This window comes from Bos indicus, chromosome X (genome assembly GCF_029378745.1).
Source record: "Bos indicus isolate NIAB-ARS_2022 breed Sahiwal x Tharparkar chromosome X, NIAB-ARS_B.indTharparkar_mat_pri_1.0, whole genome shotgun sequence".
Classification (NCBI taxonomy): Eukaryota; Metazoa; Chordata; class Mammalia; order Artiodactyla; family Bovidae; genus Bos; species Bos indicus.
The window spans coordinates 60,755,601-60,771,027 of record NC_091789.1 but is presented as its reverse complement, the minus strand read 5'-3'; the positions used below and the strand labels follow the sequence as shown (position 1 = coordinate 60,771,027).

The 15,427-nt window shown below is 45.1% G+C and overlaps 1 protein-coding gene and 1 long non-coding RNA gene across 2 annotated transcripts; both read left to right on the top strand.

Annotated features, from left to right (window-relative positions):
• The first annotated feature begins 5,351 nt into the window (after window positions 1–5,351).
• Window positions 5,352–7,041, top strand: LOC139181522 (testis-expressed protein 13A-like). The gene is made up of 2 exons (XM_070785044.1): window positions 5,352–5,851; window positions 6,248–7,041. Exons 1-2 carry the CDS (start codon window positions 5,393–5,395, stop codon window positions 6,992–6,994), a joined length of 1,206 nt encoding a protein of 401 aa, XP_070641145.1. The 5' UTR covers window positions 5,352–5,392; the 3' UTR covers window positions 6,995–7,041.
• Window positions 7,042–7,150: 109 nt separating this feature from the next.
• Window positions 7,151–9,888, top strand: LOC139181722 (uncharacterized). The gene is made up of 2 exons (XR_011565481.1): window positions 7,151–8,841; window positions 9,115–9,888. It is a non-coding gene; the product is annotated as an uncharacterized lncRNA (long non-coding RNA).
• The last annotated feature ends 5,539 nt before the right edge of the window (window positions 9,889–15,427 follow it).

Here is a 15,427-nt window from a genome sequence, read left to right as displayed (position 1 = left end):
CAGAGGGATGGGATAGGGAGGGAGGTGGGAGGGAGGTTCAGGACGGGGAACACGTGTACACCTGTGGCGGATTCATGTTGATGTATGGCAAAACCAATACAATATTGTGAAGTAATTAGCCTCCAATTAAAATAAATAAATTTACATTAAAATATTTACTTATTTATTTTTGGCTGTGCTGGGTCTTTGTTGCTGCATGAGGGCTTTCTCTAGTTGCAGACAGTAGGGGGATACTCTCTAGTTGCAGTGCATGGGCTTCTCATTGTAGTAACCTCTCTTGTGGAGCATGGGCTCTAGAGCACTCAGGTTTCAGTATCTGTGGCATGCAGGCTTAGTTTCCCACTGCATGTGGGATCTTCCTGGACCAGGGATAGAACCTGTGTCCCTGCATTGCAAGGCAGATTCTTAACCACTGGACCAACCAAGGAAGTCCCTGACTACACTAATTTTTAGTGGTATGATGTTGGACAAGTCACTTTCCCCCCAATCCTCAAAGTTTACTCATCTGTACAATGGGGCTAAGAAAACCCACCCTATATAGTTATTTCAAGGAATGAATTATGTGAAATAACTTCTGGCAAGCACCAAGCATAGATCCTGCCGCAGAGCAGGCATTCAACAATTTCAGTAGTTGTAAAATGACAGCAGACAGTTCTAAAAACTTACTCTTGTTTCTCCACCTTACAGTTCAAATGTCTGAGACCCTCACAGAGAAACTTCACCCCTGTGTCCCCCAGGGGATTTTCACTCAGGTCCAGCTCAGTGAGGTTTGGATTGCAAATGAGAACAGAGGCAAGATATCTGCCAATAGTCTCTGAGCTTCCAGGGAGAAAACTAGCAGACAACCTGGAAAAAAAGAAAGACACAGAATTGGCCACTCATTCCCTACCTGCAAAACATCATGAGAAAAGAAAATAAGGCCCATCCATAAGAGACCCCCAACCTTGAATATGTCACAGCCCCCTTTTACCTATGACAGGGATTTTACATTGCCCCCACAACACTGTATGCCCCAGTGAGAACTCAATAAATGTTGACTGCCACCAAAAAGAAAAGAATTGGAAGGAAATATCAAATGACCTAATCTCACTTTAATTCCCAGCATGAATTTTATCACTCTCATATCTTCTTTCAAATTATAGGAGAAAATGCTATAATCATCCTTAATACAGTCAAAAGATCTTTCCTTTCCTCTTATCTATAACTTCATTACTAATTAATAATTTGCCATCCTTAGAGAGACCTAGCCCATCACCATCATCCATATAATATTTCTTCTTGGGCACAAAAAGTGGTTTTTACTGACCTTCCTGTCTTCTCGATCTTTGTCTCTCCATATTAAGCAGTCCAATTCCTTAAACTGTTTCCCATCAACTGTCTCTGCTATTGCTTTCCAGAATTTCTATGATATACACTACAACATCTGAGTCCTCAATTTTTTTCTTGAGTTACCAGGCTCCAAATTCAATCTTGAAAAGGGCTCATGAAGACATCATGTATATATATTTTCCCAATTTAGAAATTTTAAATAGAGGTATTTTAAATAAAAATTAATTTCAAAGTGGATTTAGAAAGGTTTAATGCTTAAGAGCTTTTATAATAGAAAACTCCAAATATACATTGTGATTAATTTTATGTATCAAGTTGCCTGTCAAGGTACCCAGATTTTTGGTCAAACATTATTCTAAAAGTTTCTGTGAAGGTACTTTTTAAATGAGATTAACATTTAAATCAGCACACTTTGAGTAAAGTAATTTACCCTCCACAATGTGGGTAAGGCTCATCCAATCAGTTGAAAGTTTAATAGAAAAGACTGACCTCCTAGGAAGAGAGAATTCTGCCAGCAGACTGCATTTTGACTTGCAGTACAGCACTAGCTCTCCTGTGTCTCCAGTCTGCTGGCCTACCCTGCAGATACTGAACCTGCCAGCTGCGATAATCTGAGAGAGCACCAATTTCTTAAAATAAATCTCTCTATATGTTTATACACATTTTACCTCTCTGTTTCTTTGAAGAACCCTAATGAGTCAGGGTTCTTCAGAAAAGAAGATATATATATGGTAAATCTTTTATCAAAGTCATTACATGGACTTTGGGCTTCCCAGGTGGCACTAGTGGTAAAGAATGTACTTGCCAGTGCAGGAGATGTAAGACGTGGGTTTGATCCCTAGGTTGGGAAGATCCCCTGGAGAAGGTCATGGCAACGCATTCTAGTATTCTTGCCTGGAGAATCCCACGGACAGAGGAGCTTGGTGGATCACAGTCCATAGAGTTGCAAAGGATTGGACATTACAGAGGTGGCTTACCACACATGCATGTGGATTGTGAGGTCAGACACATCTGGGTTTCTTATTGTGTCTCTGTCATGTTATTTAGCCTTATACTATTGGGTTTCTATTGGGTTTCTCATCTGCTAAAATGGGGACAGTAATCTGAATCTTGCAAAGCTGTTGTACACATTAAAGGAAATCAAAGCACTCAGCACAATGCTTAGCACAAAGTAATTGCTCAGTGAGTTTTCATTATTGACATTAACATTATTGCTACTTTCACTGTTCTTCCTTTCCATAACTCCTTGAAATGTGTTTTGATTATACAACATCCATCTTGAGCTGCATTTTATAAATTTTTTCTTGCAGTATGAAAACTAATAGTGACAACTTACTTGAGCTTCTGTACTTTGCAATTCGGATCTTTTAAGCGTTCACAGAGTTATTTCAAAGCCAAAGCTTCCAGTTTTGTTTCACTAAATTCCAGCTCAGTGAGCCACTGATTGGTGCTGTGAACAGTTGCTAGTGCACCACAGGAAGCAGGAGAGATAAGGCATATCTCTAAAGGTTGTACCTTTACAACCTTTAGAGAACAGAAGAATGCCCTCATTACTTTATTCATGCTCTCCCCCAAAACAAAAGAAACTGACCACAAAAAAATTACATGAACACAAACAACAAATTCTCCTGCTCTCAGTTACCTCAATGTCTATAAGATACAGTTTGGCTGTTTTAATCCTTCACACAGAAGCTTCACTCCAGAATCTTCCAGGGTGTTTTTCACAAATACCAAATCTGTCAGATACTGGTTGGTTTCAAATACTAAGGCGAGGTCTCTTCCATAAGAGGCTGTGAGGTGGCAGAAAATCAGTCTGTGTGGAGAAAAAGCATTTCAGAGGAGAAAACAGAACTCTCTATAAAGGTACTTGTTTGCCTCATTACTGATATAATGAATTATTTCAATTCATTCAGCAATTAATTTATTAGGTGCTAACCACTGTGCTAGATGTGAAAACACAGAAATAATTAAAACCTAGCCTAGACTCTGCCCTTAAGGAATGCCCAGTTAATGGGGAAAAATTTTAGAAAATCATGAATTATAATACAGTGTGGAAAGTACTGCATGTGGTACACACAAGGCACCATGGAGACACAGAAAAGTGGCACAATCCAGCCTAGCCTGTGGGAAGGGGTTGGAGGATCAAGAAATACTTATAAGAGGAGCAAATACTTTAGTTCTGCTTGAAAGGGTAATAAAAATTGAACAGGAATTAAGTGGATGAGGAGAATGGGAGTGGGGAGAGCAGGAGGCACTGAGGAACAACCTGTTCATGAAGCAGCCTGTGCAAAAGCTAGGAGGCAAGAGAGGGGAGGCTTCAGTTGAGAAACTGTCAATTACTTGCTATAGGCTACTTTATAACACTGGAAGATACATATCAAACTGTTAACAATGGTTATCTTCCAGGTAGGAGGGAAGGGTTCGATTATAGAGAGACATTTACTTTCTAGTATTTAAATGATCAGAAATTATCAGAAAAAAATAGTTTAAGAAATTTGAAAAACATGTTTATTATAAATAAATTTTACAATAGAGAAAAATATAAAGAATAAAATTTTTTGAGAAAGTACTGTATCCTTACCACCCAAAAATAACCACTGTTAAAACTCTGGTATGTAACTTCCCAGATTTTAAATGCATGCATTTAAAAGACACTTAAGACACTTGCTCGGACACAACTGAGTGACTTCCCTTTCACATATGCTTCCACTCCTTTATCCAAGATCACAGAAACATATGTATGCACGCATGCTCCTACGCATGCGCGTGCACGCTCCTGCGCATGCGCGCGCACGCTCCCGCGCACACACAGGACTTGAGCATTTTACAAAAATAAAGTGAAGTTGCTAAGTTGTGTCCGACTCTTTGCAACCCCATGTACTGTAGCCTACCAGACTCCTCTGTCCATGGGACTTTCCAGGCAAGAGTACTGGGGTGGGTTGCCATTTCCTTCTCCAGAGGATCTCCCCGACCCAGGGATCGTACCTGGGTCTCCCACATTGTAGGCAGATGCTTTGCTGTCTGAGCCACTGGGGAAGTACCTATTTACAAAAATGGGACCATAGAAAACATTACTACTTTATATGCATTTTGTCATTCAGTCCTCATCTTAGGCCCATAGATAAAAACTGACAGTCACAGCACATCATATTGTAAGTGGTAAAGTAGTACTCAACCTGAGAGCTGTCAGGTTTATCTTGTAGGTTTGGAAATACCATCAGAAGTTTAAAGAGACAGAGTCAGATCCTTATGACAGGGTACGGCAGGAGACAAACCTGGTGCACAATGGCTGCAGGCAGGGCGAGGGGTAGGGGGTGGGGGAACGGTGGTGGTGGCTGAGGTGGTAAGCGCTGGAGGTAAACAAATTCAAGACACGAGCATGTTTTGGGAATGGATATGGCCAGGATTTATGGCCATTTGAGGTGATGGGGAATGAGGCGGTAGTCAGGTTCCACCTCCTGCCTCCAGGGGGCAGCCGAAGCCACTGAGAGATGGGGCCATTGCCTGTTCCAGAATATTCCATCTGTAGAAGGGTCCGGCCCCTGAGTGGGACAAACCATTATGGTGGGGGGTTGAGAATTTTGGTATTTGATTACAAGCGCTTCATGTTCTTGGTTCTGAGTCTTTTCTGACCACTCCTGTTTTTTCCCACCTTTGAAGACTTGCAACACTGTAGGAGGTTCCCTTATGTCTGGGGGATGGGAGAAAATCTTCTTCATGCACCCCTCTCACCCTCGCAGTTTCTGGAAGTTGGAACATTCCCGAGGTTTCCCGAGGTAAAAACCTCGAAGGGTAGGCCAGAGCTTCTCTTTCCTTGGCGCCTTCCAGGAGAGAGAGGTACCTTTTGAGTGGGGTAGGCGGTTTTGTTTGGCCTGTACTCTCACTGGCCAGGAGGTGAGGCTTGGTGGGAGGTGTCCTGGGGCAGGGCAAAGGGTCTTTAGGAGGGTGTGTGGTGAGGGGGGAGGCAAGCGGAGAAGCGGAGATTCATGGGGTGGAGGAGGGGAGGAGGACTGATTCTTTCATCCCCACAGAGCCAGCCAAGCCCCAAAGGTACTCAGTCGTCATGGCCTTGAAATCTGAGGACCTCAGTAGTGGGTTCCGGCATGGCAAAGTGATGGCTTTCATCAACGAGAGGATGTCCAGGCACGCGAAAGGCCCTGAGTTCTACCTTGAGAATGTGTCTCTCTCCTGGGAGAAGGTGGAGGACAAGCTCAGGGCCATCCTGGAGGACCGCCTGGTGCCCAGCCAGGCCAAAGAAGCCTGTGCCTGGAGCAGCCTGGCCCTGGGCGTGCGCTTTGCCTACAAGCAGAGCCAGTTACACAGGCACAGGGTGCAGTGGCTGCATGACTTCGCCGGGCTGCACAGGTCGGCAGCTCAGGCGTTGGCCTCAGACTTGACGTTGCTCGCGGCACAGCACGAGGTGGAACGCAAGGAGGCGGCCTTCCGGCTGCAGCTGACCCAGGCCACCCTGGCGGAAGTGCAGAAAGAGCGGGACCTCCTGAAGTGGAAGCTCTTTAAGACCGTGAGATTACCATTACCGCGCTCGCCCAGCCCCCGCCCAGCCTCCGCCCAGCCTCCGCCCAGCCCCTGCCCCAGCCTAGCCCATCCCCCGCCCAGCCCCTGCCCCAGCCTAGCCCATCCCCCGCCCAGCCCCTGTCCCAGCCCAGCCCCTCCCCCGCCCAGCCCCTGCCCCAGCCCAGCACCTCCCCCCGCCCCGCCCCGCCCCCGCCCCCACCCCGCTCCTGCCCCTCCCCCGCCCAGCCTCTGCCCCAGCCCAGCCTCTGCCCCAGCCCAGCCCAGCCCATCCCCGCCCATCCTCGCCCATTCCGTCCTGCTGCCCAGCCCCCCCCTGCTCCCCCCGCCTCCCCCCGCCCCCACCATGTCAGGGCAGGTCACAACTCTGCTCACTTCTTTCTAGGAGCTGCAGTCAGCCCAGGCGCCAGTCGCAGAGGGGCCAAGCTTGGCCACTGCCGGTGGGGCTGGAATAGAAGGAACAAGTGAAGAGGAGGAGACAGGGGCCACTGCTACTACTGCTGCAGCTTCTGAAGCCACAGGAGGAGGAAAACAGGAGGATGCAGAGGGGGTGGAAGCTGCAGAGGGGGTGGAAGCTGCAGAGGGGGTGGAAGCTGCAGAGGGGGTGGAAGCTGCCGAGGGGGCACAAGATCTGAGTGTAGACCTTATGCAGCTTCTTGGAGTTGTAGACCAGAAAAATTACACCTCTGGCGGGCAGAGGGAGGGAGGTTTTAGGTCAGTGGAAACAGCCATGTATTCTTTCTCTGGGATGCTCAAGCCCGAGGCAACAGTCTCACCTCAACCCCTTCCTGTCCAGCTCCCTGCCTCATTCACATACTCATACTCATGCCCCTTATCCCCCTTCTCAGATGCACCAGCACCATCCCCATCCACATCTCCACCACAAGCACCATTCACAGCAGGAGCTTCATTTCAGACATCTCCCTACTGGGAATCCTCTGATTTTAGCTTGTGGTCTGATGGAGGGATCCAAGGAGTAGACCCTCAAGAAGGATACAGGAGCGACTCTGATCCCCTTCAGCAGCTAAGACTTCCAGTATTTCGCAGTCCTGGGAATTGGGACTGCCCTTGGTGTAAGTCTGTGAATTTTTCACTGAGGGGAAGTTGTTTCCACTGTGGAAAGTGTATCTGACTACAGAGCCCTCAAGTGAATTCAGAAATGTGAAACAAAAATGTATTCAGAGGGGGGAAAGGTTGGGGAGGGGGCTGTGTGGTGTGGAGTCAGGGGAAGAGAGGGAGAATGAGGTTAGGGGAGGAGGGGTAGGAGTCGGGGAGGGTGTAGACAAGTCTACACCCTCCCCGACTCCTACCCCATCTCCCACCCTCTTGACCGGCTCTGTTCCAGGGGCTTCCCTGGTGGTGCAGACAGGAAGAAATCTGCCTGCAATGCAGGAGACCCTGGATCAATCCCCTGGGTCAGGAAGAGCTTCTGGAGAAGGAAATGGCAATCCACTCCAGTATTCTTGCCTAGAGAATTCCTTGGACAGACGAGCCTGGCAGGCTACAGTCCATAGAGTTGCAAAGAAGTCACACATGACTGAGCAAGTATCCACACCCCAGAACTTCTGCAGCTTCTGTTTGTATTTCTTTTCCTACCCCTAGTATCTGTTGGACCTCGGCAGCCAGCATATAACACTCCCACTCCCTACCCCTGCCCCCACACTAAGCTGTAGATGATTGGACCAGGAATGGACATTTGACCAATCCTGAGCCAAACATTTTCACATGGAGTCGGGGAGGGTGTAGACAAGTCTACACCCTCCCCGACTCCTACCCCATCTCCCACCCTCTTGACCGGCTCTGTTCCAGGGGCTTCCCTGGTGGTGCAGACAGGAAGAAATCTGCCTGCAATGCAGGAGACCCTGGATCAATCCCCTGGGTCAGGAAGAGCTTCTGGAGAAGGAAATGGCAATCCACTCCAGTATTCTTGCCTAGAGAATTCCTTGGACAGACGAGCCTGGCAGGCTACAGTCCATAGAGTTGCAAAGAAGTCACACATGACTGAGCAAGTATCCACACCCCAGAACTTCTGCAGCTTCTGTTTGTATTTCTTTTCCTACCCCTAGTATCTGTTGGACCTCGGCAGCCAGCATATAACACTCCCACTCCCTACCCCTGCCCCCACACTAAGCTGTAGATGATTGGACCAGGAATGGACATTTGACCAATCCTGAGCCAAACATTTTCACATGGGACATGTGACCCATCCTGAGCCAAATATTCTGAGAATCTGAACAGAAGCAGATTCCATAGTCCAGATGATGTTGGGAAGTAAAGCAGTGGGTCACTGGGAGTCGGGGTCAGGATCAGAGTGATGAACACTGAGGCCACGGCTGAGACCTGGCCCTGGCTGTGGGGGAACAGAACTGTGTCCTTTCCAGAGACCAGGTGTCTTTTAGAGAATGACACTATGAGGGCCCAGGGGGCAGAGAGGCACAGAGAAGGGTTGATCCTGTGACCCCAGAGATGGACAGTGACAGCCTGACCACTTTTCCACTTCCTGCAATTTTGCTGAGTGAAAATCCACAGCAATCCTCTTTTTTTAAGCTAACTTGAGCAAGTTCTTGTTCTGGGCAACCGGATTTTTGCCAAGCCAGAAATTTATACCAGAAGAGAAGTTGCAAATTGTAAACCATCAAAGAAGATGTTGGAACTGACTGGTGAGGTGCATCAGAGAGTGATGGGTAGTAGGGATTCCTGCATTCCAAGGCTCCAGGAATGAACTGGACAAGAAGCTCATTCATGTTCTGAGAGAGTTACATGAGAAACAATTAAAGCAGACCTGAGGTTAACCCTGGGCTTACAACAGGGCAGAGATTCACCACCCCTAAGGGAATCCCCAGGGCTTTGTACAGAGGACACCAGCACCAGCTGCAGACAAGGACTGCTATCACTGTTCAGCCTCATGAGAGGAGAATCCTCCCCAGTCCCCACTTGGGGACAGGCAGATCTGAACAGGGAACTTGTGCCACTTCCAAGGTGAGTCAGCAACTAGCAATGCCTGGAGGGTTTGCTGGTCCAGACCACTGAACAAAGGATGATGCCATCCTGAGATTTTCTCCCCCCATCACCAGATTACAGTGGGAGGGGAGTCTGGCTACAAAGTTCCTAGTAAATTCAGAAATGCATAATAGAACATACCCTGATGGGAAATCAATTTCCAGAGGGAGGGGGTAGAAGGGGGAGGATGGTGTGCATCTCCCCATCTGATGCCTATAAGCTGTGTTGAGGGGAGCTAAATGGATGTTTTAGCCCACAGATGGAAGATGGATCAAACTGAGACAAATGGACATCACCTTGGACATCTCCTGGGAACTGTTGACCTAGATACTGAAGCTGTCATAACCTGGGACACCTCTGCAGTAACTGGATGTGACTTTGGGCTATATCCGGTTAGAGCAGATGTTAACAGTCATCAGGATTAGAGGCAAGATCTCTATTCTCCACTTGTCAGAAATTTCTTTGGGCTTGTTTATATCTTAGGCACTGTTTCCAAACCTCAGAACTATTTGACATTTGAAGTTAGATAATTCTTTGTTTCAAGAGGCTGTCCAATACACTAGGATGTTTGGCACAATCCCTGGCCTCTACCCACTAGATGCCAGTAGCACTCCACCCCCACCAAAACAACTCTTGACAACCAAAAATATCTTTATATTGGACGGCAAAACTGCACAGATTGGGAACCATGGAGGCAATGAAATACTTGGGAGTAGTTGAAACGGGGAAGAAAGTTGCAAGGGGTGGGACACTAAGAGAGGAAAAGTGTTCACTGGGTCTGGCCACGTCTGATCTTTAAGCCAATCTGGGTGGGGGGTGGGCAGAAGCCCAATTGCGAGGACTGAGGAGTGAGCAGAAGTGAGGAAGTGCAGTTACTGAGGAGGGGGGCTCTTCTTCAAGGACCCTTGACTGTGAGGTAGATCCTGCATACTGTATTGGAGACATGTCCACTGTACTATTCAATGAAAAAATATGAGTGCCATTGTGTTTTTGTGTGTGAAATAAAAGTTCCATTAACTTCTGTGATTATGTATGCTATGTATATTACAGATTTATGTGTGCCTTATGCTATAGATTTATATTTGAATATGCAAAAGAAAGATGTCTGGGAAGACATTTAGCAAACAAGCTATTAACTAGGGAGGGTGGTGGAATCAGGATTAGAGGATGGGAAGCAGAAGTAGGTATATGGGGTTGGGTGGGGTATGGGGCACCCATATGGGGTAAGGGTTTGAAGAGCCTTTATATTTTTATATACTTTTTGTGTTGTATGAAGTAAAATAAATGCTCACAAAAGTACAAAAAAATAAAAAGTGAATTTACTGGCTTGGGTGGGTTTGGAAAGGCCACCTCTTCCTCTGGGACAAGAAGGAAGGAAAGCAGACACTAATCTGTGTGGGGAGGAGGTGGGGAACCAAGGCAGCTCCTATTTGTGTGTTTATGATGTGGACAGACTAGACAAAGGGACCTGAGAGTGAATGAGAACATAAGGTCAGGGTGTGGGGTGGGTGCTTCTGAGCAATTGCACTTGGGGAATAACTGAGGAGGAGGGTGGGGGTGAGGAATGGAGGGAGAGAAAAGGAAACCAAAGGGAAGACTGGGAGTCTGGAAGGAAAAGGCTGGGGATGGAGTAAGGCAGGTCCAGAAGGGGCACCAGACACAAACCTCTAGGTATTACAGCCTGACACCCACTTGCTACAGCAAAAAGCAACACATAAAAAAGGGGAAGAGGCAGGAAGGGTTGGCAGAGATCTCTGCCTGACTCCCTACCCCTTCTAGGCTTGTAGCATATCTTTTCATTTGCTGCTCTGCTATGAAGAAGCTCAGTGCCAGTTATACTTTGTTTTCAAGTCCAATCAGATGGGAGTACCTGCAAATACCTAAGAGTTTAAAGCAGGGTCCAACTTACTTCAGGTCTTTGATTTTACAGTATGGATTATGCAGTGCTTGGCAAAGCAAGTGTAGTGGACAGACTGGCAAATTGTGCAGCTGGAAGGTCCTGCAAGATGAGAAAGCAAAAATAACTTAAAATTATTAAAGCAAAATTTTAAGTAACAGGCTTATTTTGGCTTCTATTGTCATCTTAGTACTAACTTACAAAAACCTTAGGAATTAATACCCCATTTTGCAGATAAGGAATCAAGGCACAAAAAGTAATTTGCCCAAAGTCAAATAGGAACAGAATGAAGTTAAGTATTCAGGTCTGTCTGACTCCAAAGTCATGGTACTGTGTCCCAGGCACTGAGGTAAGCACTTTACACACAATTTATTTTATCTTGTCCTTAATCCAATGACAGGTAATGTAATCACCATTTTGCAGGTGCTCCGAGAGGTCAAGTGACTTGCTCAAACTATATGTACACTATAACTGATTCTTGGCTGTCAGTACTCAGAAGAATTAATGACAGTAATTGAGAGCTAGGCAAATTCGATACAGTTGACCACTGAACAATGTGAAGATCAAGGGCACCACACCCCTGCAGTTGAAAATCCTGCATAAAACTTTCGAGTGAGCCCTTCTTATCCCTCCATATCGGAGGTTCTGTATCTGAGGATTCAATCAGCCTCAATCCTGTAGTACACATTTATTGAGAAAAATCTGTGCAGTTCAAATCTTTGTTGTCCAAGGACCAACTGCAATACACTCTCACTTAATCAACACGCCTTGAAGAAGAGGTTTTCGTGGGCTTTTGGTGTTTTATTTGGTTAAATTTTGAAAAGAATTTAAGCCCTCTGATAAAGGTAATGGGTTGAGGGGTGGAGACTCCATCTAAGGCTGATTTTCGGGAAACACCAAATGAACAAAAACCCTTTTTTGTTTCCATCAGTGCTTACTGTATATTGTGCCCAGTGTATATTGTCCATTATTTTACTTTATAATATACAGTTGGATTGAAGCTGTCATGAATTCATGAAGACATGGTAGCCAAGGTCTTTCATAATTCCAAGTCCAGGTAACTTCTACCCCTTCCTTTCTGGTCCCAAACACAAACTCTTGCTGTACCTCCCTGCCCCCCTCACTTCCCACAAACACACACACCCATGCTCAATTCCATTTTTATGCTACTGCCCACTGAGGAACTAACAATTACCAGAGAGAAGACTCGGGTTAACTCATTTTCCAAGTTGAGCCTTCTGCCCATTGTCATCCTTCTCAAGGTCCCCTACCCTTAACCTGACCCCACAACTAAAAGAGAGGCACTGTCCATATTAACCTGAGTATTGAAAACAGACTGACCAGTGGCATTTTTCTTGAGTCAGTCAGTAGAGCTGTACTTTGCAGTATACAGAGTACATATTGTGTAAGTGGTTTACCTAAGCCTCTTTGAACTCCAGCTCTCAACTCCCCACATAGGTGTCAGTTTGGCAGAAAGAACTCAGGCTTCATAGCAATATACACAGGAGTGCCTTATAGCAATATATACAGAGTAAGCTCTGTCCCTTATCAACCTGGAGCTCTATGAGGCCTCAGTGATGAAATACATGTAGAGAAGAGTGAGGACCAATTCAACTTTAAGTTTACAACCTTTTCCAAAATAGTCATCAACACCAAAATAGCAGAGTACTCAATTATAATCTTAATGATTTATATGCTCATTACCTTTTATAATTATACAACACCTTCACAAAGAGACAGTGAAGATTAATAGACACACATTTACAGTGGCTAGCACAGTGCCTGGCACATAGTAAGTACTCAAAAATGTTAGCTTTCCCTCAGTGTCTGCCTAGGCCAGTGTTCAATATGCAATACTCAATAAATCCTTATTGTGTTGACTGACAAACAGTATGAAAAGCAAAGATAATTCATTTTATTTATTGACAATGCTAGAAATGATCATGTGCCTGAATACTTGAAATAAACAAGAAGGCCGATCATTTCTGTAGGCCAAGACACTGGTGAAAAGATAGTAATATACTCACTTATTAAGTGTCAATGTTGGTGGCATGAACGCTGAGGCTCAACCTTCCTATTCAAATCCAAGTAGGTGCTGACACTTCAGAGACACTGACAAGTGACTATGACTGCTTTTCACACTGAATGACATAGCCAGAATGTCCATTTTTTATACATAGGTTGAAGCAATATAATTGACCTTAAATCATTAATTATCCTTTTTGCATATTCTTCTTCTTGAGTGTCATACAAACAGTGAAACAAGTCCATTGGCTCAATCTGTAACCTATAAGGTTTATCTTTTATTTCTTTCTCAGTCCACTTCAGTAACTCTTCTTGAAGTCCTGGAGACACTTTTTTCCCAAAAGTTGTTAGCACAGCCTTTTCCTTTCCTTTATGTAAGAGGCCAAATAAGAACTGTATTGTTAATGATGAAAATCCTTTTTCATACTGTTGGAAGATTTCTTGCCATGTTTTCCCCACTTGATCAAAAAACATCCAGCTGCTGTCATTCTTCAGGGTGTAGAACACAGCAGTCAGGAACTCTTGGAAACTGAAGTGAAGGAAAGTGTAGACACCGACAACTTCAACTTTTTTCAAAAAGTGATTGAGAAAAGTGCAATTGGTATCATATACTCCTATCCCATGTCTTCTGAGGTCACTGACTTCAAATAGAACCTGCTGGTTCTGTAGTGCTTCCACAGCCAAAGAGCAAAGGCCCCACCGGCAAATTTGTCCCTTCCACACCAAGATTCTTGTAAGGGTGTTGAGACAGTTGGAAAAGTAAAACAAGATACGTATCAGTCATGGTCTGACGTGACCTCGTAAGAGTCCTGCCTCCATCTTCCTGTGACTCATCCAGGAGGTGATGGGAAGAGAAGACGTAATGTCAAGGCCTTCATTTTCTCGCAGATCATAAAGGACTCTCGTTGCTACATTAGCACCTGAAAACTGACTCAAGAAATATGCTCTTTTTTCAACATCTGTAAACCACAGGATCTCTGGATAGGTTGCTTTAACAGAGAGTGAAGCTTCTTCATGGTCATAGGCTGGGCAGTTATCAGGAGGGAGGATTCAAGAAACAGTTTTGTCTTCATGAAACTGTGTAACAGAGTCTCTACTGGCTTTCTTTCCAGGGGGTTGGTACTAAGATCCTCTTCCTGGTCACTGACAGAGTACTGAAGCTCAGGAAATCCATCAAGAATGAACAGAAGCTTCTCTGGATATACAAGAATAATGTCCATGATTGGTCCACCTGTATCTTGAAAAGTGTTATTGTGATCAGGTCAGCACCACTAAGGTTAGCAAAACGGCCATCTCTCTGCAGTTGATATAAATGACATAGTCAAATCTGCCTGGAGTAACCACTCCTGCTGCCCAGTCAAACATGAACTTATGTACCACAGCTGTTTTCCCAATCCCAGCACATCCCTGAAGCACCACAGTTTGGGATGAGATAGAACCCTCTTCATCAGGATCAAACACATGTTCCATCTCAATAAACTTATCTTGTTGAGGAATTCCGCATGGTGGCTTTTCTGATATACAGTGTTCTTTTTTACAACAAGCAGTCCTGTCTCTATGTTTACCACAATGATACCATCTATTGACTCTTATTTTTAGGTATTTTTCCTTTAGATGTTTTCTAAATACTTCCCAGTATCTAATAAGGTGACACCAAGAGTTAGTAATCACAGAATCCTAGACAACAGTACAAATAACTATAACGAATACTACCATCACCTCCATCTCTACTCAGATGTTTCAAAGGCTCCTCAAACTTCATGCATCTGAGCTCTTGATTTCTATTCCACTTCCCACTACCCTCTCCCCAGAAAAAAAAAAAAAAAAAAAACCCTCCTCAGACATCTCGTCTTGGTTAAATGGTGCCACCCAGTTTCTCACAAAAATGTCAGGAGTCATTATTTCTTTTTCCCCCTTGAATCCTCCATATACAATAAGCAAGGCTTAGCATTCATATCTCCAAAACAAGCCTCCAACCCATTATTTATCACCACATCCTCAAATACCACCCAAGTACAAGGCACTATATCAACGCTTTTCTAAACCGGTGAAATAGCCTCCTACTCATCTACTCTTGCCATCAAGAGCTCCTCTCCACACAAGCAGCCAACATGATCTAAAAATATCAATCACATCATGTCATTGCCCTGGCCCAAAACTTTTTAAGAGCTTTTCATTGCACTTGACATTAAATCCAAAATCCTTACCTTATACGACAACTTGGGCCCTACCTACTTTGCTTCTGAGCCTTGTTTTATATCACTCTCATTCTCAGTTTCTATACTAAAGCCATACTGGCTTACTTTTGAGTGAAGTGAAGTTGCTCAGTCATGTCCAACTCTTTGCGACCCCATGGACTATAGCCTACCAGGCTCCTCTGTCCATGGAATTTTCCAGGCAAGAATACTTGAGTGGCTTGCCATTTCCTTCTCCAGGGGATCTTCCCAACCCAGGGATAGAACCCGGGTCTCTCTCACTGCAGGCAGATGCTTTACCATCTGAGCCACCAGGGAAGGAAGCCCTGATGGTTCAGAGGGTTAAGCGTCTGTCTACAATGCAGGAGACCCGGGTCTCCTGGCTTACTTTTAGTTTCTCACAAATGCCATGTTCTTTCCCACTTCAGAGCCTTTCTACCAGCTATTC

Coding starts and splice junctions, on each gene's coding strand:
- LOC139181522 (XM_070785044.1), top strand. CDS start 5,393: ATGGCCTTGAAATCTGAGGACCTCAGTAGTGGGTTCCGGCATGGCAAA. Junction 5,852..6,247: donor AGTGGAAGCTCTTTAAGACC/GTGAGATTACCA, acceptor ACTTCTTTCTAG/GAGCTGCAGTCAGCCCAGGC.